General features: G+C 38.6%; 1 protein-coding gene across 3 annotated transcripts in view; it reads right to left on the bottom strand.

Moving 5' to 3' along the window:
- RIC3 (RIC3 acetylcholine receptor chaperone) overlaps positions 1-26,251 on the bottom strand; it is an 83,390-nt gene that overhangs the window by 40,705 nt on the left and 16,434 nt on the right. For 2 of the 3 annotated variants that reach the window (XR_008374223.1, XM_053561526.1), the window contains exons 2-5: positions 20,539-20,765; positions 13,462-13,537; positions 12,594-12,687; positions 7,388-7,533 (exon numbers count right to left, since the gene is read on the bottom strand). Coding sequence is in view for 2 of the 3 variants with exons in the window: in XM_053561526.1 (XP_053417501.1) it covers positions 7,388-7,533; positions 12,594-12,687; positions 13,462-13,537; positions 20,539-20,765 (543 nt within the window). In the remaining variant the exon portion in view is untranslated. Of the gene's footprint in view, positions 1-7,387; positions 7,534-12,593; positions 12,688-13,461; positions 13,600-20,538; positions 20,766-26,251 lie in introns of those variants that run through there. The other variant, XM_053561527.1, reaches the window with a different exon arrangement.

Below are 26,251 nucleotides of genomic sequence, written 5' to 3'. Positions count from 1 at the left end.
AGCTTGAGACTGTCTCAAAAAAAAAGGAAGTTTTAAGAAGACTGATAGGAGAGGCGGAGCAAGATGGCGGCCGAGTAACAGCTTCCTTGCATCTGGGCACCGTGAGTCTGGGGAGATAAGACTTCAGGCATCTCTGGCTGGTGGGATCTGCCTATCATCACCCCTGTGAGGATACAGGGAGTCAGCAAGAGCCTTCTGCACCCCAAGAGGAGGACTAAAACAGTGGAAAACCGGCAAGTGGTCGTGTGTGTTCAATCCATCTAAACCCGCCGGCAGCTGTAAGTTCAGTAGCAGCAAGACTGCAAACCAGAAAGGCCTTACCTGTCAACTGTTTTGGTGTCTTTGGACTTGGCACTCAGCTGAACTGCCTTGGGGAGAGCCTGAGGGGGAGTGCGGAGAATTTTGGCCTTTGTCTAGAGCCCCAGTCTGAGCCGCTGAGCCAGATGGAGCTAATAGTGTTTGGCTCTGGGTCACAGGGAGCCATTGTGAGCGATCTGCCCCAGCAAGCTCCGCCCTCAGGGTCGCAGAGCTACAATTGGGTGGGAGCTGGTAAGCCAGCGACCAAGTAGCCTAAGGGTGGGGTCTGAGCCGCCTTGCAGCCCTAACACTCAAGGGCAGAGGGAGACCAGTTTTGGCACACAGGGTAAGTGGATAGCCACTTCAGCAGTGATTCCAGCAACAAGCACTTCCCTGGGAAAGCTTCTGCTCAGCAAGTGAACAAGTTCAAAGTGCCTTTTAAGTGGGCTGAGGAGAGATTTAGGGTGTCTACCTGCTGGGGTTTGAGAAATCAGCAGCCTCCAGTCATATAAGAACTGTGATTAACATCTCATACCCCAGAAGACCACGAGTTGCCCAGACAATATTCAATAACATATACATACTGCTTTGTTTTTGGTTGTGTTTTTTGGGGTTTTTTTTTTTGTTTTTTTTTTTGGTTTGGTTGTTTTTTTTGTTTATTTTGATGTTGTTGATGTTGTTTTGTTTTTTAAGTACAACCTTTTCCATACAGATCCTTCTTCTTTCTCAATTTTTCTAGTTTAATTATAATTTCCCATTGCTGCCTATTTCAATAATTAGATCTTCATTTTTGTTACTCTTTCTACCGCTATTATTTGGTTTTCCACCCAATTTTATCCCATAAAGTTTTCTGTTTGCTTGTTTTGGTTTGATTTATACCATTATTGTCTTTCCTCTCTAGTTGGTGGAGGTGGGGTACTGTGTCTCATCAGGTTAGCAAAGACCTGCTGACCTCAAGGGAACCACCCAACTTGGCACCCCCAGAAGGTGGGTTTTTTTTTTTAAGGTTGTATCAAAGTACCCTACTGTACACCTATATTGCTCTGTCTCCCTCTTTCTGTGCCTCTCTTCTTTTTGTCAATATTCCTTTTACCCACCCCCTCTCCTTTCTTTATTTTTCTTTTTTTTTTCTTATCACTCGGTCCTCCTTTCTTTCATCCCTTTTTTGCTCTTCAACCTTCTCACCCTTCTGGTCCTGTGTAACCCTTAGTCCACAGGCACAAGAACTTAAAGAGCAAGAGGAAGTGAAAGGAAAATTAGGGCAAGGAAACAGATAAAAGAAATCACTCATGAGGAAGAATCAGCAGAAAACTCCAGGCAACATGAAGAACCAGTCCAGAACAACCCCACCAAGGGACCATGAGGTAGCTACTGCAGAGGATTCCAACTATAAAGAAATGTTAGGAATGACAGAAAGGGAATTTAGAATACACATGTTGAAAACAATGAAAGAAATGATGGAAACAATGAAGGAAACTACTAATAAAGTGGAAAATAACCAAAAGGAAATTCAAAAACAGAATCAAATAAGAGATTAAAAATATGAAGAATATAAAAAGGATATAGCACAGCTGAAGGAACTGAAACAGTCAATTAGGGAACTTAAAGATGCAATGGAAAGTATCAGCAACAGGTTCGACCATGCAGAACAAAGAATTGCAGAGGTAGAAGACAAAGTTCTTGAGATAACTCAGATAGTAAAAGACGCAGAAAAGAAGAGAGAGAAAGCAGAACGTTCACTGTCAGAATTATAGTACTTTATGAAGCGTTCCAACATACGAGTTATAGGAATTCAAGAAGGGGAAGAAGGAATGGAAGCCATACTAGAGAATATTATAAAAGAAAATTTCCCAAATATCACCAAAGAGTCTGACACATTGCTTTCAGAGGGATATCGGACCCCAGGTCGCCTCAACTCTAACCAAGCTTCTCCAAGACACATTGTGATGAACCTGTCCAAAGTTCATCAGATTCTGCAAGCTGCCAGGAGTAAGCGCCAGTTGACCTACAGGGGAAAATCCATCAGAGTGACCGCAGACTTCTCTAATGAAACTTTCCAAGCAAGAAGACAATGGTCATCTACCTTTAATCTACTTAAACAGAACAATTTCCAGCCCAGAATTCTGTACCCTGCTAAGCTAAGCTTCAAAATTGACGGAGAAATCAAATCACTTACGGATATACAAACATTGAGGAAATTCGCCACAACAAGACCAGTTCTACAGGAAATACTTCAACCTGTTCTGCACACTGACCACCACAATGGATCAGCAGCAAAGTAAGAACTCAGAAATTAAAGGACAGAACCTAACCTCCACACTGATGCAAAAGATAAAACTAAGAAATGGACTCTCACAAAATAAGACGAATAGAATACTACCACACTTATCAATTATCTCAATAAATGTTAATGGCTTGAATTCCCCACTGAAGAGACATAGATTGGTTGACTGGATTACAAAACACAAGCCATCCATTTGCTGTCTGCAAGAAACACACCTGGCTTCAAAAGACAAATTAAAGCTCCGAGTCAAGGGTTGGAAGACAATTTTTCAGGCAAATGGAACTCAGAAGAAAAGAGGAGCTGTGATCTTATTTTCAGATAGATGTGGATTTAAAGCAACTAAAGTCAAAAACGACAAAGATGGTCACTTTATATTGGTCAAGGGAAAAATACAACAAGAAGACATTTCAATTCTAAATATTTATGCACCCAATTTAAATGCTCCCAGATTCTTGAAACAGACCTTACTCAGTCTGAGCAATATGATATCTGATAATACCATCATAACACGGGACCTTAACACTCCTCTTACAGAGCTGGACAGATCCTCTAAACAGAAATTAAACAAGGATATAAGACATTTAAATGACACCCTAGAACAACTGTGCTTGATAGACGCATATAGAACACTCCACCCCAAAGATAAAGAACATACATTCTTCTCATCACCCCATGGAACATTCTCCAAAATTGATCATATCTTGGGACACAAAACAAATATCAACAGAATCAAAAGAATTGAAATTTTACCTTGTATCTTCTCAGACCATAAGGCACTAAAGGTGGAACTCAACTCTAACAAAAACGCTCGACCCCACCCAAAGGCATGGAAATTAAACATCTTCTCTTGAATAACAGATGGGTGCAGGAAGAAATAAAACAGGAAATCATTAACTTCCTTGAGCATAACAACAATGTAGACACAAGCTACCAAAACCTGTGGGATACTGCAAAAGCAGTTTTGAGAGGAAAATCATCGCTTTAGATGCCTACATTCGAAAAACAGAAAGAGAGCACATCAACAATCTCACAAGAGATCTTATGGAATTGGAAAAAGAAGAACAATCTAAGCCTAAACTCAGTAGAAGAAAAGAAATATCCAAAATCAAATCAGAGATCAATGAAATTGAAAACAAAAGAATCGTTCAGAAAATTAATGAAACAAGGAGTTGGTTTTTTGAAAAAATGAATAAAATAGATAAACCATTGGCCTAACGAGAAATAGAAAAATAAAATCTCTAGTAACCTCAATCAGAAATGATCAAGGGGAAATAACAACTGATCCCACAGAGATACAAGAGATCATCTCTGAATACTACCAGAAACTCTATGCCCAGAAATTTGACAATGTGAAAGAAATGGATCAATATTTGGAATCACACCCTCTCCCTAGACTTAGCCAGGAAGAAATAGAGCTCCTGAACAGACCAATTTCAAACACTGAGATCAAAGAAACAATAAAAAAGCTTCCAACCAAAAAATGCCCTGGTCCAGATGGCTTCACTCCAGAATTCTATCAAACCTTCAAGGAAGAGCTTATTCCTGTACTGCAGAAATTATTCCAAAAAATTGAGGAAGAAGGAATCTTCCCCAAAACATTCTATGAAGCAAACATCAACCTGATGCCAAAACCAGGAAAAGACCCAAACAAAAAGGAGAATTTCAGACCAATCTCACTCATGAATATAGATGCAAAAATTCTCAACAAAATGCTAGCCAATAGATTACAGCTTATCATCAAAGAAGTCATTCATCATGATCAAGTAGGCTTCATCCCAGGGATGCAAGGCTGGTTTAACATACGCAAGTCCATAAACGTTATCCACCATATTAACAGAGGCAAAAATAAAGATCACATGATCCTCTCAATAGATGCAGAAAAAGCATTTGATAAAATCCAGCATCCTTTTCTAATTAGAACACTGAAGAGTACAGGCATAGGTGGCACATTTCTAAAACTGATTGAAGCTATCTATGACAAACCCACAGATAATATTTTACTGAATGGAGTAAAACTCAAAGCTTTTCCTCTTAGAACTGGAACCAGACAAGGTTGTCCTCTGTCACCTTTACTATTCAACGTAGTGCTGGAAGTTCTAGCCAATACAATTAGGCAAGACAAGGAAATAAAGGGAATCCAAATGGGAGCAGAGGAGGTCAAACTCTCCCTCTTTGCTGACGACATGATCTTATACTTAGAGAACCCCAAAGACTCAACCACAAGACTCCTAGAAGTCATCGAAAAATACAGTAATGTTTCAGGATATAAAATCAATGTCCACAAGTCAGTAGCCCTTGTGTACACCAATAACAGTCAAGATGAGAAGCTAATTAAGGACACAACTCCCTTCACCATAGTTTCAAAGAAAATGAAATACCTAGGAATATACCTAACGAAGGAGGTGAAGGACCTCTATAAAGAAAACTACTGAAATCCTCAGAAAGGAAATAGCAGAGGATATTAATAAATGGAAGAACATACCATGCTCATGGATGGGAAGAATCAACATTGTTAAAATGTCTATACTTCCCAAAGCAATCTACCTATTCAATGCAATTCCTATCAAAATAACAACATCGTACTTTCAAGATTTGGAAAAAATCATTCTGCGTTTTGTATGGAACCGGAAAAAAACCCGTATAGCTAAGGAAGTTCTTTGTAACAAAAATAAAGCTGGGGGCATCAGCATACCAGATTTTAGTCTGTACTACAATGCCATAGTGCTCAAGACAGCATGGTACTGGCACAAAAACAGAGACATAGACACTTGGAATCGAATTGAAAACCAAGAAATGAAACTAACATTTTACAACCACCTAATCTTTGATAAACCAAACAAGAACATACCTTGCGGGAAAGACTCCCTATTCAATAAATGGTGTTGGGAGAACTGGATGTCTACATGTAAAAGACTGAAACTGGACCCACACCTTTCCCCACTCACAAAAATTGATTCAAGATGGATAAAGGACTTAAATTTAAGGCATGAAACAATAAAAATCCTCCAAGAAAGCATAGGAAAAACACTGGAAGATATTGGCCTGGGGAAAGACTTCATGAAGAAGACTGCCATGGCAATTGCAACAACAAAAATAAACAAATGGGACTTCAGTAAACTGAAAAGCTTCTGTACAGCTAAGGAGACAATAACCAAAGCAAAGAGACAACCTACACAATGGGAAAGGATATTTGCATATTTTCAATCAGACAAAAGCTTGATAACTAGGATCTATAGAGAACTCAAATTAATCCACATGAAAAAAGCCAACAATCCCATATATCTTTTTTTTTTTTTTTTTTTTTGGTTATTGGCCAGGGCTGGGTTTGAACCCGCCACCTCTGGCATATGGGACCGGCGCCCTACTCCTTGAGCCACAGACACCACCCAACAATCCCATATATCAATGGGCAAGAGACATGAATAGAACTTTCTCTAAAGATGACAGACGAATGGCTAACAAACAAATGAAAAAATGTTCATCATCTCTATATATTAGAGAAATGCAAATCAAAACAACCCTGAGATATCATCTAACCCCAGTGAGAATGGCCCACATCACAAAATCTCAAAACTGCAGATGCTGGCGTGGATGTGGAGAGAAGGGAACACTTTTATACTGCTGGTGGGACTGCAAACTAGTACAACCTTTCTGGAAGGAAGTATGGAGAAACCTCAAAGCACTCAACCTAGACCTCCCATTTGGTCCTGCAATCCCATTACTGGGCATCTACCCAGAAGGAAAAAAATCCTTTTATTATAAGGACACTTGTACTAGACTGTTTATTGCAGCTCAATTTACAATCACCAAAATGTGGAAACAGCCTAAATGCCCACCAACCCAGGAATGGATTAACAAGCTGTGGTATATGTATACCATGGAATACTATTCAGCCATTAAAAAAATGGAGACTTTACATCCTTCGTATTAACCTGGATGGACGTGGAAGACATTATTCTTAGTAAAGCATCACAAAAATGGAGAAGCATGAATCCTATGTACTCAATTTTGATATGAGGACAATTAATGACAATTATGGTTATGGGGGGGAAGCAGAAAAAGGGAAGGAGGGAGGGGGGTGGGGCCTTGGTGTGTGTCACACTTTATGGGGGCAAGACATGATTGCAAGAGGACTTTACCTAACAATTGCAATCAGTGTAACCTGGCTTATTGTACCCTCAATGAATCCCCAACAATAAAAAAAAAAAAAGAAGACTGATAATACCAAGTATTACCAAGGATATGGAGTGATGCAATTCTCATACATTTTTAGTGAAAAGGCAAAATGGCAGAGTCACTTTGGAAACCAGGTTGACAGTTCTAATAAAGATAAACATACACTTGCCACCAGAAATCTCACTCCTGGATATATACTCAAAAGAAAACACAAATATATGTCCAAACAAAGACTTGTATAGTGATACACACAACAACACACATGAATCTCAAAAGCATTATGTTAATCAAAGAAGCCAGAAACCAAAAAGCATATGCAATATGAACCACTTATATAGAAAAGGCAAAACTATAGGGGCAGAAAATATTCTATATTACAGGGGCAGGAAAAGGGATTAGCTCCAAGGAGGAGGGAACATTCTGGAGTGAGGAAAAGGTTCTATATCAAGTCTATGGTGTGATTACATAAACTCTATACATTTGTCAAAACTCATCAGTATGTTTAAAATTGGTGAGTATTATGGTACACATGTTATATTTCAGTAATAAAGCTGAATTTTTAAAAATTATAATTATAATATTTCTTTTCTGGGCAGACAGCTAATACAGAAATAAAAAGACACTGTCTACCTTCCCAGTCTTCCATGTAAGGTGCCTCCTCAGCTTCTTTCTCTGGAGAGGTCCTGTCAATGAATTTTCCTTCTTTCATGACTCTGGTGATTTCTCGAAGCTGATGTAGCAAACGTTTCTCTTGGTCAGAAGTCACAGTCTGTGCTCTGCTTAGAAATATCAGACAATCCAGGCATTTATCAATCAATACTCCTAGGCAATGGACATAAACATCACTATAATCTGTCTAGATCCTAGAATAGAAAGTCCAACAGCAGCAGATAATTATTCTAAGAACTGATCCTGAAACTGCATAACTGGGAAACTAGATATGTTAGTTTAATGTTTTTATTTTTATGGTTTTTGGCCGGGGTTAGGTTTGAACCCACCACCTCCAGCATATGGGACCGGCGCCCTACTCCTTGAGCCACAGGCACCACCCTGTTTTTATTTTTAAAATGGGAAAACTAAGGCCCAGAATAGATCAAGTAATTGCCCAAGGTCCCACAATGGTTAGTATCAATAATTGGACCAGACCCTGGTATCTCAGCTTTCAGTTCAGTGTTCCTTCAGTATATTTCACTGCCCTAATCTCTAATCTCCTAGCAATCCCGCTGTTTTTGACATTACTCCCTCTACTACAAAGCCACTTTTCTCTGAAGCAAGGTCATTAAAGGAAAATACTCTGGGCCATTAGCCTCAACCAGGGACAAATATGCTACTAGAATCACCAAACTTAATTTACTTGCGTAGGAACAATGATACATTCTAAAATTTTACAGCTCAGTAATTCTGAAAATTCAGTCATCTAGACAGAAATTGGGTTATAAACGCATTTAGACTGCCAGTTAATAGCAGCATGATAATCAAAACTACCTTGACTTCTGACAGCATTTTATACAATTTTTTTTTTTTTTTATTGAGACAAAGTCTCACTTCATCACCCTCAGTAGCGTGCCGTGGTGTCATAGCTCACAGCAATTTCAAACTCGGGCTCAAATGATTCTCTTGCCTCAGCCTCCCTACTAGCTGGGACTACAGATGCCCGCCACAATGCCCGGCTATTTTTTTGTTTGTTTATTTGTGTGTTTGTTTGTTTAGCAGGCCTGGGCCAGGTTCAAACCCTGGAGCATGTGGCTGGTGCCCTAACCACTGAGCTACAGGTGCCCCATATTCTATACAATTCTTAAGCACAATGTCCAAGTTCTACAGTTTAGAAATCCTGGTTTGAGTCCCAATTTAGCTCTGTGGATCCAGGACAACATCTGCAAAAATAACACCAGCCTCAAGGATTATAATAGTGATGATTTTCTTTGAGAGGGAAGAACTGCATCATACTGATAGGCAAACAAGATCCTACTTAGAAGACTGAGAACTATCTGCTTTGAGTTCGGTTTTTTCGAGTGGCAGAATTTAACAGAAACTATTTGTCCTCCTCTCAAAACCCCAAAGCATTCTAAGTTCATATTACACTTAGGAAGGAAAAACCTAAGAAGAATAATCCCTGCCCTCATGGAGCTTAGTTTTTTCTAGGAATACTGATCTATTAATTGGGTGTAAATGACAAGACCATGGTGATTGGTGAGACACAGAAAGTGAAATAAAAAAAGGTAAACCAAGAATGATGTCTAAGTTCTGCTTCAGGTAACTAAGTAGATGGTGGAGCCATTTGCTGAGTTGGTAATATTAAAGATAGAGTAGGTTCAGTTGGGAATAGATGATGAGTTACATTTTGGACATTCATTCAAGAGACATTTATCAATTGATGAGGCTAAGAGTAGGCACCTATGAGATATATGCAGTAGGGCTCTTGAATACAGAGGTCAGGAACTCAAAAAAGATTTCAACAGGGAATGGTCATGAGTTACTCTTCTACCATGGAAATATGGAAAATGCTTATATCAAAAGTGAACACCTCTAACAACTATTTACTTAGTACCTACTATATGAACACAGCAAACAAAACAGACTAAATCCATCCTCAAAGACTTTACATTGCAGCAATCCATGCCAGAAATCTGTAGTCCCACAAACACATTCAACATGCCTTCCAGGGCTCTATGCAACATCTTGAGCTGTGCCATGCTTCTCACAGATACATCATTACAACTGGCATGCTACTCCAGGAAGGAAATTGTGCTGACTATAAAAACAGAAAGGATGATATCTTACTTCTGATTCCTAGATCCTTTTCTTAGTCTTTGTGTCCTGGGGCTGGATATTGTGCTTTATACAGAACTAATATGGCAAAATAATGAACTTCTAGGAGGTTTCATTATTTAAACATGTAAAAGCTGTCTGAGAAATTTTATTAGATTAAATCAAAAACTTTCCCCATATTTCTATTCTTACATAGCATTAAGATAAAAAGTTTCAAAAACTGTAGTTCTTGAATTTTAAGCCAACATCTTGTAGCTGTGGGATGAATATTATATAAAGACTTAGGAAGTGTCTTCTTCATCTTAAATCCTCTGCTTGATCCCCAGAAGCCTAGAGATGTGATACAATTTTGATTTGACAGAACAAAAACTGGAGTATTTGGGGCTCTTATAATAATTATAGAAGCACAAACTTGTCAAAGAACCAATACCACAGAAACTGAGATTAAAGGATATACACTATAAATAGCCGGGCGTTGTGGCAGGCGCCTGTAGTCCCAGCTACTCGGGAGGCTGAGGCAAGAGAATCGCTTAAGCCCAGGAGTTGGAGGTTGCTGTGAGCTGTGTGAGGCCACGGCACTCTACCGAGGGCCATAAAGTGAGACTCTGTCTGTTCAAAAAAAAAGGATATACACTATAAGTATAAAAAGTAAAACAATGTAGAAACATGTGCTATGGTTTGAATATTAGTTCCTTTTGAAACTTTGGTTGAAAGGTAAATGCCATTGTAACAGTATTAAAAGGTGGAGCCTTTAAGAAGTGATTAGGTCATAAGAACAGAGCCCTCAGGAAGGAATGAGTGTCATTACCAAAGGAGTCGGTAAGTTATTCCAAGAGCAGATTGTTACAAAGCAAGTCTGGCCCCTCCTGCTTCACTCTTTTGCACATGCATGCTTGCCCTTCCACCTTTCCAGCACTGGGTGATGCAGCAAGAAGGCCTAACCAGCTACCTGCCCCTCAACCTTGGAATTCTTAGTCTCCAGAACTATGAGCTAAATAAACATCTATTCTTTATAAATTACCCAGTCTGTGGTATTCAGTTAAAACAACAGAAAACAGATTAAGACACATACACTGCTTAGCCATTACAGTTTTGAGGACCCAGTGTCTTATAGGACTCACCTGTAAGGATAAAGTGTATTGGATTAAGGTGTGTCAGAAAGTCCATCTATGGACTGGAAGTTAAAGACTGGAAAAGAATTAGGAGCTATGCTCTCTTGAGTGGAAGGAGAGCTGCTCCCAAGATCCTGAGAAGTACTGTGAAAAATGTTTTACATAACCTTTGCCATGTTTCAGGTTTGAATCAATATGTTTTCAAGGAGTCCAAACCTCAGCACCTTATACTACATAAAAAGTAAACATTCTGGGCTAGGACCTGTGGTACCAGAAACAAGGACAAAGTGCAACTCCAGCAGCAGCCTAGGGACAAGTCCTCTGCCTTGGCACATAAACCATGGAGAAGTAAATGTGGCACAGAGTGGACAGATAGTAGTGAAGGGATATAGTATTGGATCCCAGCTTGGGAAATAGACAGATGGTATACATGGGTTGAATGGTGGGCAATTTGATTTGAATTAAGGGAGTCTTTTATTCAACAATGACGAATAATGAGAAAATATCTTCACGTGGTTTCTCACCCCAAGGCTCAGAGGTTGGGTCTCCCAAGTGAAAAGCCCTGCCCACAGGTATTCATGTATGCTTTTCATGACCCTTAGGTGTGCCCTGCGGCTTCCAATGGCTCAGGTTAAAGTACAGACATTTTTTGAGGCATGAGAGTCTAAAAAATCCTAGATAGTTCTCCCCCCAAACTGTAAATGGCAGCTAGAGAATAGGGGCAGAAAAGGCCAGAAAAGCATAATCACATAAAGTGATTTTAGTCACCCTCATGCAAATAGCCATGTGTTAGATAATGTATATAAAGCATTTATCTCAGGACATGGTCCTTAGTAAGTGTTCAACAAATATCAACTATTACCATATACTCACACAGATATATTCGCATATCTATATCACTTTGGGGATCATCCTAGAATCTAGATAGTAACCATGCTTTCCATACTAAAAGAAAGTCAAGGCTCTAGGGCCCAGACAGGGGTCTGGGTCACCCACTTATCATTTCAATAGCTTAATGTGCATTGCAGATAAATGCCAGGAGGCTGCAATTTGACAATACCCACTCTTCTCCTAACTAGCCAAAGATGGGCAAGGCTGGAGCCAGTAAGCAGAGAAGGGAATGGGGCACTAGTACCATCAAAGATGGCAAAAAGAAGAAGGCAAGCTGGAACAGCATTTCCTGGGGCAAAGATTCCATAATGTGCTCCCAAAGGTGTGCGTGTGTCGGGGGGGAACCTTTCAACACTTGCTCCTGCTTGGGATTTTGCTGCTCACCCTGCCATTCTTCCTCCATTCCTGTGAGAGGCATAACTGAAACTAAACCCCTGTTTGTTCTTAACCTCACCTTCTGGCTGTTCCTCCCCACAAACACTCACCTTCCTATTTTCTTAGTTGTTGCCCACTTCCATCAACTTCCTTTTAAGATTCCATCACCTTTTAAGGTTCTCAGTAAGCCTGGCAGCAAGAAAACTGTAAGTCTCCCTGTGGAGCACCCTAAAGGGCTGGTTTGGCTCTGGACATCTACCTTACATGTCTGCCTCTGTGCTGACATAGTAAACACAAAACAAAAATACCAAATCTGAGCACATTTACTCTCCTCTTTCATGTTGTCTCAAATAGAAAGCACAATATTCAATAATCTGGTTTTACTTAAAATTATATCTTTTTATAGACAGCTAGAAAATTATCTTTCTTAAAATCTAGTTATTTCACCCTGCATGATTTAGTCACAAATTTATTCATTATCATAATAATTTACACAGCAGTAAACTCTTAAAAATTGAGGTTTGATAGTATGCAAATGTTACTATTATGTGAAAAAGAATATGTAAATGATAAATGAGTTGGCAATTACATAAAATGAAAATAAATGCTCCATTTAGCAAAGAAATGCAATATTTTGAATTGATTCTCTAAATGGGAAGTAATCTGAATCCTGTTAGATGAAAACCTACCTCTCCCCATTCGGTCCCACTCTGCTGATTAATTTTTCCATGGCTTCCTCTGTCTCCTTTAGTTTTTCTTGCAGTTGAGCAAGCTCAAAATTGGCTGAAAAATAAGCATCGCTCTAAGAACTATCATACACAACTCCCTAAACCCTTTAAAGAGGCCATAAAATTTTTTTTTCTTTTTAAAGAGGCCATAAATTTAAAAAATTATTTTACTGATATACTTCCCATTAATATCACATTTAAGAACAGCAGCTTTCTTAAAGGATTTCTTGAAGATTTCCAGTGGGGATGCAAAATATGACTGGGAATATCTAGTTCCATAGAGAATCCAGGAGTAAATGCAAAAAACAATTATGACCTAGATAGACATGATTTCCCACAATGCTTGCCAAGTCTTTTCTTTTTAGGTGGCAAACTTTTCAGAGGTTATTTTTCCTGACGTTCATTCTAGTCTATAAATTCTTAGAGGTAAGAGCTATGAGATATACATATATATACATAAATGTCATTTCCTCTATGAACACAGAATATTCTAGTTGGGGAATAAATATTTGACGACCATGTTTCAAGAGTCAGAAGTGCTGTCTGGGCATGCTGGCACATTAATTCCATGTGAAATACTGAATTTGCTAATACATAAAAAAGTAAACTGGTAATTCTGTACTTTTTATAGCCATCCTTCCCTTAAAAGCCCAACATCAATATGGAAATTTTTGAGAATTCCCAGAGCTAAGGCAAAAATGGTATCAGATTAATTTTGGAGCAACTTTTGAGAAAAGCTTTTAAGACATACCCACAGATGGTCCATCTGGCTGTATTATAGCTGTCTGACTCAATAACACTTGTGAATATACTAAGAGGGGATACTTACTAATTTTCCTGTGGGTGTTCCCTGGTATGGCAGTAGAGCATTTCCGATCCTCTGCAGTTGTTTTCCCCTTTGAGAGCTGAGAATTTAAGGAGGTATAGCACATCAACAGCAGCTCAGAACCTCAAAGTCACGGAACCCCTCATATTAAATGAAAAAAAAAAAAAAGGTTGGGAAACAAAAATTAAGTCATAAATCAAATCAAATAGCAACATTAGAGAAATATCTTTAAAAAAAAAAAACCCATCCACACACTGAAAGATGAGATCTCCAAGTAAAAAATTATCAAGGCATGAGGAAAAAAATCTCCCTATAGGTCATTTGCCTCACTTGTGCTCATCTAAAAGGCATGTACATCACCCTACATCAGTGGTTCTCAACCTTCCTAATGCCAGGATGTATTTTCATTGTTACAGACGGGTCACGACCCACAGGTTGAGCCGCTGCCCTATGTGCTTTTTTGTAGACTCAAGTCAAGCTGCCTGCAGAATTCCTGGAGAAGAAGGAACTTATCTCACCTAAGGTTTCTCTAGTTAGGAGGGCAAAGAGAAGCTTCTGCCTCTACTTCATAGTACATAGGCCTACAGTCTACAAAAGCCTAGCTGGAGGTAGAATTTAATTGGGAGTTCTGCTTTTAAAGGACCAAAACACAAAGTAAATGAGGTGAAAGCTATGTTGATTATTTGATGTAAGCACTCCAAATTGTACAAAAATCAACACATTGTACCCCACAAATGCATAAATGTATTCATGATCTATGAGTAAATGACTTAATAAAAGGAAAAAAAAAAGAAAGAGAAGAATAAAGTGGAATCAGTCTATGCCCCCCAAAAATAATAATAAATAAATAAATAAATAAATAAAGGACCAAAACTATGTCTTCCTCAGCTAGGACATATCAGGCTTAATGTCAGGACATGACAGTTCTGTCTCAGGAGAATTATAGGAGATGAAATTAAAAACAGCATCACGAATGGCGCATGCGCATCCACTCTGAACAAGGGTGCTGCTGTCTCCCCCCGGGACTGTCCTCTTCTGTGTGAATTTTGTCATGTTCTAGTGAAATTCTTCCAGAGATTTGCATTAGGAACGCATTGCTTTTACAGTCCACAGGCACGAGAGCTTAAAGAGCAAGAGGAGGTGAAAGGAAAATTAGGGCAAGGAAACAAATAAAAGAAATCACTCATGAGGAAGAATCAGCAGAAAACTCCAGGCAACATGAAGAACCAGTCCAGAACAACCCCACCAAGGGACCATGAGGTAGATACTGCAGATGATTCCACCTATAAAGAAACGTTAGGAACGACAGAAAGGGAATTTAGAATACACATGTTGAAAACAATGAAAGAAATGATGGAAACAATGAAGGAAACTGCTAATAAAGTGGAAAATAACCAAAAGGAAATCCAAAAACAGAATCAAATAAGAGATGAACGATATGAAGAATATAAAAAGGATATAGCAGAGCTGAAGGAAATGAAACAGTCAATTAGGGAACTTAAAGATGCAATGAAAAGTATCAGCAATAGGTTAGACCATGCAGAAGAAAGAATTTCAGAGGTAGAAGACAAAGTTCTTGAGATAACTCAGATAGTAAAAGAGGCAGAAAAGAAAAGAGAGAAAGCAGAATGTTCACTGTCAGAAGTATAGGACTTTATGAAGCGTTCCAACATAAGAGTTATAGGAATTCCAGAAGGGGAAGAAGAATGCCCCAGAGGAATGGAAGCCATACTAGAGAATATTATAAAAGAAAATTTCCCACATATCACCAAAGATTCTGACACACTGCTTTCAGAGGGATATCGGACCCCAGGTCGCCTCAACTCTAACAGAGCTTCTCCAAGACACATTGTGATGAACCTGTCCAAAGTCAAGACAAAAGAAAAGATTCTGCAAGTTGCCAGGAGTAAGCGCCAGTTGACCTACAGGGGCAAATCCATCAGAGTGACCGCAGACTTCTCTAATGAAACTTTCCAAGCAAGAAGACAATGGTCATCTACCTTTAATCTACTTAAACAGAACAATTTCCAGCCCAGAATTCTGTACCCTGCTAAGCTAAGCTTAAAAATTGAAGGAGAAATCAAATCATTTATGGATACACAAACATTGAGGAAATTCGCCACAACAAGACCAGCTCTACAGGAAATACTTCAACCTGTTCTGCACACTGACCACCACAATGGATCAGCAGCAAAGTAAGAACTCAGAAATCAAAGGACAGAACCTAACCTCCACACTGATGCAAAAGATAAAACTAAGAAATGGACTCTCACCAAATAAGACGAATAGAATACACCACACTTATCAATTATCTCAATAAATGTTAATGGCTTGAATTCCCCACTGAAGACAAATAGATTGGCTGACTGGATTAAAAAACACAAGCCATCCATTTGCTGTCTGCAAGAAACACACCTGGCTTCAAAAGACAAATTAAAGCTCCGAGTCAAGGGTTGGAAGACAATTTTTCAGGCAAATGGAATTCAGAAGAAAAGAGGAGTTGCAATCTTATTTTCAGATACATGTGGATTTAAAGCAACTAAAGTCAAAAAAGACAAAGATGGTCACTTTATATTGGTCAAGGGAAAAATACAACAAGAAGACATTTCAATTCTAAATATCTATGCACCCAATTTAAATGCTCCCAGATTCTTGAAACAGACCTTACTCAGTCTGAGCAATATGATATCTGATAATACCATCATAACACGGGACTTTAACACTCCTCTTACAGAGCTGGACATATCCTCTAAACAGAAATTAAACACAGATATAAGAGATTTAAATGAGACCCTAGAACAACTGTGCTTGATAGACACATATAGAACACTCCACCCCAAAGATAAAGAATATACATTCTTCTCATCACCCCATGGAACATTCTCCAAAATTGATCATATCTTGGGACACAAAACAAATATCAACAGAATCAAAAGAATTGAAATTTTACCTTGTATCTTCTCAGACCATAAGGCACTAAAGGTGGAACTCAACTCTAACAAAAATGCTCGACCCCACCCAAAGGCATGGAAATGAAACAATCTTCTCTTGAATAACAGATGGGTGCAGGAAGAAATAAAACAGGAAATCATTAACTTCCTGGAGCATAACAACAATGAAGACACAAGCTACCAAAACCTGTGGGATACTGCAAAAGCAGTTTTGAGAGGAAAATTCATCGCTTTAGACGCCTACATTCGAAAAACAGAAAGAGAGCACATCAACAATCTCACAAGAGATCTTAAGGAATTGGAAAAAGAAGAAAAATCTAAGCCTAAACTCAGTAGAAGAAAAGAAATATCCAAAATCAAATCAGAGATCAATGAAATTGAAAACAAAAGAATCATTCAGAAAATTAATGAAACAAGAAGTTGGTTTTTTGAAAAAATAAATAAAATAGATAAACCATTGGCCAGACTAACGAGGAATAGAAAAGTAAAATCTCTAGTAACCTCAATCGGAAATGATAAAGGGGAAATAACAACTGATCCCACAGAGATACAAGAGATCATCTCTGAATACTACCAGAAACTCTGTGCCCAGAAATTTGACAATGTGAAGGAAATGGATCAATATTTGGAATCACACCCTCTCCCTAGACTTAGCCAGGAAGAAATAGAGCTCCTGAACAGACCAATTTCAAACACTGAGATCAAAGAAACAATAAAAAAGCTTCCAACCAAAAAATGCCCTGGTCCAGATGGCTTCACTCAGAATTCTATCAAACCTTCAAGGAAGAGCTTATTCCTCTACTGCAGAAATTATTCCAAAAAATTGAGAAAGAAGGAATCTTCCCCAACACATTCTATGAAGCAAACATCAACCTGATACCAAAACCAGGAAAAGACCCAAACAAAAAGGAGAATTTCAGACCAATCTCACTCATGAATATAGATGCAAAAATTCTCAACAAAATGCTAGCCAATAGATTACAGCTTATCATCAAAAAAGTCATTCATCATGATCAAGTAGGCTTCATCCCAGGGATGCAAGGCTGGTTTAACATACGCAAGTCCATAAACGTTATCCACCATATTAACAGAGGCAAAAATAAAGATCACATGATCCTCTCAATAGATGCAGAAAAAGCATTTGATAAAATCCAGCATCCTTTTCTAATTAGAACACCGAAGAGTATAGGCATAGGTGGCACATTTCTAAAACTGATTGAAGCTATCTATGACAAACCCACAGCTAATATTTTACTGAATGGAGTAAAACTCAAAGCTTTTCCTCTTAGAACTGGAACCAGACAAGGTTGTCCTCTGTCACCTTTACTATTCAACGTAGTGCTGGAAGTTCTAGCCAATACAATTAGGCAAGACAAGGAAATAAAGGGAATCCAAATGGGAGCAGAGGAGGTCAAACTCTCCCTCTTTGCTGACGACATGATCTTATACTTAGAGAACCCCAAAGACTCAACCACAAGACTCCTAGAAGTCATCAAAAAATACAGTAATGTTTCAGGATATAAAATCAATGTCCACAAGTCAGTAGCCTTTGTGTACACCAATAACAGTCAAGCTGAGAAGCTAATTAAGGACACAACTCCCTTCACCATAGTTTCAAAGAAAATGAAATACCTCGGAATATACCTAACGAAGGAGGTGAAGGACCTCTATAAAGAAAACTACTGAAATCCTCAGAAAGGAAATAGCAGAGGATATTAATAAATGGAAGAACATACCATGCTCATGGATGGGAAGAATCAGCATTGTTAAAATGTCTATACTTCCCAAAGCAATCTACCTATTCAATGCAATTCCTATCAAAATACCAACATCGTACTTTCAAGATTTGGAAAAAATCATTCTGCGTTTTGTATGGAACCGGAAAAAAACCCGTATAGCTAAGGAAGTTCTTTGTAACAAATATAAAGCTGGGGGCATCAGCATACCAGATTTTAGTCTGTACTACAAAGCCATAGTGCTCAAGACAGCATGGTACAGGCACAAAAACAGAGACATAGACATTTGGAATCGAATTGAAAACCAAGAAATGAAACTAACATCTTACAACCACCTAATCTTCGATAAACCAAACAAGAACATACCTTGGGGGAAAGACTCCCTATTCAATAAATGGTGTTGGGAGAACTGGATGTCTACATGTAAAAGACTGAAACTGGACCCACACCTTTCCCCACTCACAAAAATTGATTCGAGATGGATAAAGGACTTAAACTTAAGGCATGAAACAATAAAAATCCTCCAAGAAAGCATAGGAAAAACACTGGAAGATATTGGCCTGGGGAAAGACTTCATGAAGAAGACTGCCATGGCAATTGCAACAACAACAAAAATAAACAAATGGGTTGGGCAGCGCCTGTGGCTCAGTCGTTAAGGCGCCGGCCCCATATACCGAGGGTGGTGGGTTCAAACCCAGCCCCGGCCAAACTGCAACCAAAAAATAGCCGGGCGTTGTGGCAGGCGCCTGTAGTCCCAGCTACTCGGGAGGCTGAGGCAAGAGAATCGCTTAAGCCCAGGAGTTGGAGGTTGCTGTGAGCTGTGTGAGGCCACGGCACTCTACCGAGGGCCATAAAGTGAGACCCTGTCTCTACGAAAAAAAAAATAAATAAAAATAAATAAATAGACAAATGGGACTTCATTAAACTGAAAAGCTTCTGTACAGCCAAGGAGACAATAACCAAAGCAAAGAGACAACCCACACAATGGGAAAGGATATTTGCATATTTTCAATCAGACAAAAGCTTGATAACTAGGATCTATAGAGAACTCAAATTAATCCACATGAAAAAAGCCAACAATCCCATATATCAATGGGCAAGAGACATGAATAGAACCTGCTCTAAAGATGACAGATGAATGGCTAACAAACAAATGAAAAAATGTTCATCATCCCTATATATTAGAGAAATGCAAATCAAAACAACCCTGAGATATCATCTAACCCCAGTGAGAATGGCCCACATCTCAAAATCTCAAAACTGCAGATGCTGGCGTGGATGTGGAGAGAAGGGAACACTTTTACACTGCTGGTGGGACTGCAAACTAGTACAACCTTTTTGGAAGGAAGTCTGGAGAAACCTCAAAGCACTCAACCTAGACCTCCCATTTGATCCTGCAATCCCATTACTGGGCATCTACCCAGAAGGAAAAAAATCCTTTTATCATAAGGACACTTGTACTAGACTGTTTATTGCAGCTCAATTTACAATCACCAAAATGTGGAAACAGCCTAAATGCCCACCAACCCAGGAATGGATTAACAAGCTGTGGTATATGTACACCATGGAATACTATTCAGCCATTAAAAAAATGGAGACTTTACATCCTTCATATTAACCTGGATGGACGTGGAAGACATTATTCTTAGTAAAGCATCACAAGAATGGAGAAGCATGAATCCTATGTACTCTATTTTGATATGAGGACAATTAATGACAATTAAGGTTATGGTGGGGGAGCAGAAAGAGGGATGGAGGGAGGGGGTGGGGCCTTGGTGTGTGTCACACTTTATGGGGGCAAGACATGATTGCAAGAGGGACTTTACCTAACAATTGCAATCAGAGTAACCTGGCTTATTGTACCCTCAATGAATCCCCAACAATTAAAAAAAAATAAAAAAAATAAAAACAGCGTCTCATATTCCTATGGGGAAAGAAGGAGGACAAGGTGCTGCTGAAGAAGGAGGACAAGGTGCTGCTGACACAGTCATTGTTTGGCCATATAGTAGCTACCTGGAATTCACTGTACCAATCCTAATAACAAAACTCTTCTTAGAAAATATTTAATACCTTTTCAGCTTGTAAAAATGCTCAATTCTTTGAGAGAGGGGAGAGTTTTGAATTATATCACTGACTGCATTAGGAACCAGAACATCCAGGTTCAAATCCTGGTTCTGACTTTTTAGATGTAATTCTAGGGCACACTAAGCAAAGATTTCTCATCTGTAAAACAGATGATAACTATCCTAAGTATCTCACAAGAAAGATACAAGGTTTAAAGAATGATGAATTTGAAAGAGATTCATGAACTGTAAAGGATTTTGATGTAGACAATAATTTTTATTACAATGATATCAGATTTTCATTGATTCGAGTGAGATGATTCCACTTACCTTAAACAGAATGTACAGTATATATAAAAAGATTCCAAATCCATAGATGGGAATAATCTGCCCCATCAGGCTTCTTCCACCACCTCCTCCTCCAGAACCTCCACCTGATCCTTTGGCCTTGGCAAATGCCTCTGCAAGGTGGGATCTCTGGAAACGAGCCCCAGGGATCTGGCCGTCTGAGGGTGCCTGGTGATGGTGCATCATAGGTGGAAACCGGCCCAACTTTCCTGAGAAAATGAATTAATCAGTTTTTATCTCTTCTGCTTTTTAAATATGGCTGTCATGAAAATACTTCATATTTAAGATACAAATAACAGAGGCTAACTCAAACAAGAAGAAAAACAGGTAATTAAAAAGTTATTGAGGTATCACACAGAAACTAAAAATGAAGTGATAATCTCTGGCTATTTACCATATTCTCTTCCTCTGGGTCCATAGCGAGACCACACTTTTCAGACTCCCATACATGCTATCATTCACAACTCCCTAAACCCTTTAAAGAGGCCATACATATTAAAAATTATTTTACTGATATACTTCCCATTAATCTCATTTAAGAACAGCAGCTTAAGACATTTATACTCTATACTTAAAATATCTGACATGTACCCTTGCAATATGCACCATATGAAATCAGCACATTGTACCCCATAAATGCATTAATGTATATATGATCTACCTCTTTATGATTTAATGATTAAAAAAAAAGAAGAAGAACAGCAGCTTAATGTGGCCTTGTGATGAGTTCCAGCCAAAGGAATGTGAATGATCCTGCTAGTTCAAGGTCTGGCCTTAAAACCTCCCATGTTATTCAACTCCATGATCATTTCTCTTCTATGGGATGGGTACTGACAAGCAGAGAGACCTTGCAAGCCATGTGTTACAATGGTAGAGCCTCCATCAACCTAACTTCCCGAATAACCATTTAATAAGTGCTGCAGAATCCTCCACTAACTTTAAGTTATCTGGACCTCTTTATATGAGTAAGACATAAACTTCTATTGTGTTTTGGTCATTATATACTTTGGAGACTATCTGTTACAGCAGTTATCCACCCTTAACTAATACATACAGATAAGGAAATGCAATGTGGTCTCAGGAGAGACTAGAACCAGAAACTGGAAAGCCACTTAGGATCCAGGACAGCTATTAATACTTTCACATTCTAGCTCAATCTCTCTCCCCTTCCGAAGGGGCCATAAGGCATTTTTCTTGGTTCCTCTGTGCAATTTTCTTTATTCTCCTCTCTCTGCAGACCATTTCTCTAGCTTCTTTGTGCACATGGTGGAAGATGGTCACCCTCAAACTCCTCAATATGCATGTCCTTCCACAGGCTAGCTGAGACATCCTAATTTCAAATTCCTTGGAGGAAGATTGTGAGTACTCAGGGATGCAAAAGGGTAGGTGTGCATCCCTTTCCAATCAGCCGTAACTGAGCAGAAGGGGTTCACACATGTAGCACAAATAGGGTCAAAGGGGCCCAATCTTGTGAGTGGAAGATCAGGCTTAGAGTAGTTACTGTGTGTGGGTTGGTGGGCGAAATCCATCTATTTTCTTGCATTTTTTTTTTCCATTAAGAGTAGCCAAAAGTTAACAACAACTGCTAAACCCCAGGAGAAAGTGAGAAACAATGGAAAGAAATCTCTACAAAAGACCATATAAACAGGTCCGTAGAAAAACTACTGGGAAATGACACTAGAGAACAGAAAACACAAGAGAACAGAAAGACTTCATAAATAAGATTCTAAAAATATCAATACAAACTATAAAGTAAAAACTTTGATGGATTTGACTTCAACAAAATTGGAAAAAGATGTGAGGAGGCAAGAATTCTCACACACTGTGGATAAGAGTGTAAGCTGATAGAGTCACTCTGCCACGTGACCTGGCCTAAGTGACCTTAATACTTAGTGGTATTAAGTATATATAGGCCCTACGATCCAGTCATCCCACTCTGGTGGATAAATCCAGAGAAACATCCCAAGTAAGGTTAGATAGACATGTAAATACAGACTTTCTAGATCTGTGTGAGAACATTCACTATGATGATGTTGTAGCAGGATGCTGATGTAACTCTGATTTCCTTAAGTGAAGAATTAGAAAAATCAAAGTGGAATGAATACAAACACGGAATTCCATATAGTTCTGAGATATGTACAGCAACATGACTGTATCTTTAAAAGCATCGCATCGTAACAGAGGTGAAGGTCTGAAAAAGGGCAATGAAATGTATTATGAATTGTCTCTTTAAAATCTCTCCCTTTTGGGGAATTAAAATTTGCCTTCCTTTTCAAGGCCAGTGATCAAAGGGGCAAAAAAATGTTCTTTGCTATTTTTTATTATTTTAAACTATAGGAGACAGCTCAACAGAACTGTCTGAAAACCAGTCACGAGATCTCTGTCAATGGGAGATAAAGTCTGATCGTTGATGGAAGATAAGGTCAGATTGTTGCTGATGGGAGATCAGGTCAGGTCAAGACAACCCAAGACCAAAACCACCAACTACAGTTGAACAACAATAGTTTGAAGCCATGTCATGAGATACTTGTTACATAGACCTAAGACCAACAGCCAAATCGCCTTTGAAAAGCCCTGTTTTTGTATTTAAAGGCAAGATGGTAGTCTTTGAGACACTAGCCTGCTGCCCTTCTCATCTGCCAGCAAATTAGTATCCTTCTCTTTCCTGTTCCTCAAACCACTTATCCTTGTTCTTCATTCTCATTGATTCGGCCTCAGAGGATAAGTGCTGAGCGTTTGGTAACAGGATTAGATAAAAAAAAAATAAGCAAATGCCATTATGTAAGTTGAAGACCCACATATAACCATATTATACTTCACATATCTTTCAAGCAAATATGTAGGTACAAAAAAACACAGTTCAGTAGGTGCATATGAGTAGGCAAGGGAAGTGGCAGGTAGATTGAGGATAAAGGGCTAAAAGAGCAAAATAAGACAGGAACCTTGCACTGATAAGTTAATAAAGGGCTATGAACTGATGACTATCTTTAAGTCAACTCTCTGCTCCTGAGGTAAGAAAGAAGGTAGGCAGATAGGCTTGCAAGCTGCCTTCTGCCTGGTACCGTTTCTTAGCCAGGCTCCATTTCAATAATCCTCCTTTCCTTCCCAATATTGACTTTGGATGACATGGAAATTATGGGAAAAAACGCTTCTTTTTTAAGAGTGGGTCAACAACAGAAGCACAGCTTTAGACAGTGAAAAGAAGGCTCACTATCCCTTATTCTGGGTGCTGGTGCCTATCTCTCTTTTAAATTGACAAGGATCTTAATATAAATATATTAAATGAGTACTTGCTTTAAGGCTATTATGTACTTTCAAAAAAATGCCTAGCCAGCATCCAGGAAGTTAACTTTTCTCTTGAGAGAATAGTGTTCAATAAACTAGATTTAATATTGTAGTAATATGTTATTGAAACTTCTTTTTACCATGCTGAGAAAACTGCCTTCAACACCAGTATAAAACAAAAACAAATAAAAAATTGAAACCAGCTAATGACATAAAAGGCATTATTTTACATTTTTAAAATTGAAGTATGATGATGATCCTAAATGGTACACATTAAGATGCAGCAGAGATCTTTCTTAGGGGTCTGTCTGGCCCCCTGAACATGGAAATAAAGAGAAATTGTGAGTCCCTCCAAGAGAATTCCAGGTACCTAGTGAGCCTGTAACCAATTATTAGGTAAGTAAATAAACACTAGCAAGAAGATAATAGCTTAAACAATAGTCTCCCTGGGTAAGAGTCACAAGTTCCCTTAAAGAAACTAAAGGTACTATCTTGACATGTCCTTGAGTTGTTTTTCAGAAGTCAAGATGCCCACCAGATGAAAAATACTGTCACAAAGACCTCAAATAAGGGGAGCCAAAGATTAAAGAATTTTGACCACTGTTTTTTGTTTAAAATTCATTCCTGAGGGGCCAGGAGAAAGTCATGTCTGTAGACCAGTGTTTTTCAACCTTTTATATCTCACAGCATACTTGAACCTACAGTTAAACTTCCATGACACACTTAAATTATGTTGATCAAAAAAAGAAGAAAAAAAGGAATATACTTACTGGGCATTGAAGTTTCAAAAATAATTTAATTAATAATCTTTAAAATTTTTCATGGCACACCTAAAGATCCTCCCACAGAACACCAGTGTGCTGAGGTACACAGATTGAAAATCATTGCTATACATCATCAACCTTGCTAAACTGGTCATTCTGACCCAATATATCTTGGTTTGCTCTCACAATCTGATTCAGACATAACATCACACAATGACTATCAGACTTCCTTACTTGAATCTATGTCAAAGCTAAACCGTAACATTCCTCTTTGCTGATTCCAACTTTTTAGACTCTTCTCACCAAATGCAAATTTAAAAATCTCTAAATCCACCCCCACTTCAAGATATCCTAAAGCCCCTGTCTTTTGGATACCACCATCAATTGATTTATGACTTTGCCTATAACTTCTGCCTCCCTGCCTTAGAAAGCCTTATATGTAGGTTATCAGAAAGTTCAAGTTTTAAGTGCTCGCCGTCTGTTCTCCTTGCTTAGTACCATGCAATAAACATCTCACTTTCTCTTGCCACAAATCCTGTTGTCAGTATTTGGCTTTTTTACACACTAGGCACATGGACCTAAGTTTGGTTTGGTAACAAGTACTCCAAAAACTTTTATAGATCTCTCAGCCAGAATGAACTATATGTTCAGGATTCTGCCATATGTAAGAAAGGATGACAGCCATAAACAAAATAGAAAATAATAATTCCCACGTGGAACAATGCTCTTAAAAGCAGTATACATAAAATAAAGACACAAGCAACAAAAGGGTATCAAGGACCTTATAATAGTAGACAAACTACAGTGGAACCTCTGCAAGTTCCTCTGTAAAGGGACAGTAACAAACTGATCAACATGCAGAGGTGGTCAACATCAGGAGCTTCCACTGAGTACACGTAGCGTATGTCTGATCTACAAAAACTAGATTGACTTAAGAAGGTGGCCAATGTTGGGAGGTGGTCCACTATGGAGGTTCTACTATAAATGTTTTAGTATTGAAAGGCTGTAAGAAATTTTTTTTTTCAAAAAGATGAAAGGAGTCAAATGGGTTCAACCATTGAAGGCAATGAAACACTCAGAGAAACAAAAGCTCATCAGAAAGAGTGTGTGCATAAAAAAGTGACTTGAGAATAAAGAAGCATTAACTAGACTTAACTACCTAATTATTATAGTTTGACTCCACTTAGGGAAGTAACAAGAGATAAGCAAATGGGGTGGAGTTAAAATGCTAACTTGTGTGATATATGAATTTGATATAGTGGACCCTGAATTAGTGAAAATGACTCAATGAGAAAGGTGTTTGAAGGAGATTAATCCAGCAATTGAGTAGGGCCTCATACAGAGAGCAACCAGGGTCTGGGAAAACAGCAAAAAGGATGTTAACATTAATTTATGTCTGAGATGGAAGTGCCTAAGTTGTTAGCTATAGCTATAAAAAGGAAAGGATGGGTCCAAGGGCTAATACCATGCAATCAGCAGTATTTAACAGTGAAGAAAACATAAAGCTAATGAGAGAAAGAGTCAGTAAAGTCCAACACCAAAAGTTTAAGCTACCAAGAGAATATTATGAAGAAACTCAGAGGATTTATGATTAGGGAACAACTGTGTACATACACATTTTTCATATGTTATTCTGGGTGTTCATA

This window comes from Nycticebus coucang, chromosome 14 (genome assembly GCF_027406575.1).
Source record: "Nycticebus coucang isolate mNycCou1 chromosome 14, mNycCou1.pri, whole genome shotgun sequence".
Taxonomy (NCBI): domain Eukaryota; kingdom Metazoa; phylum Chordata; class Mammalia; order Primates; family Lorisidae; genus Nycticebus; species Nycticebus coucang.
Note: the sequence above shows the minus strand (reverse complement) of the source record. Positions and strands in the feature narration are given on the sequence as shown.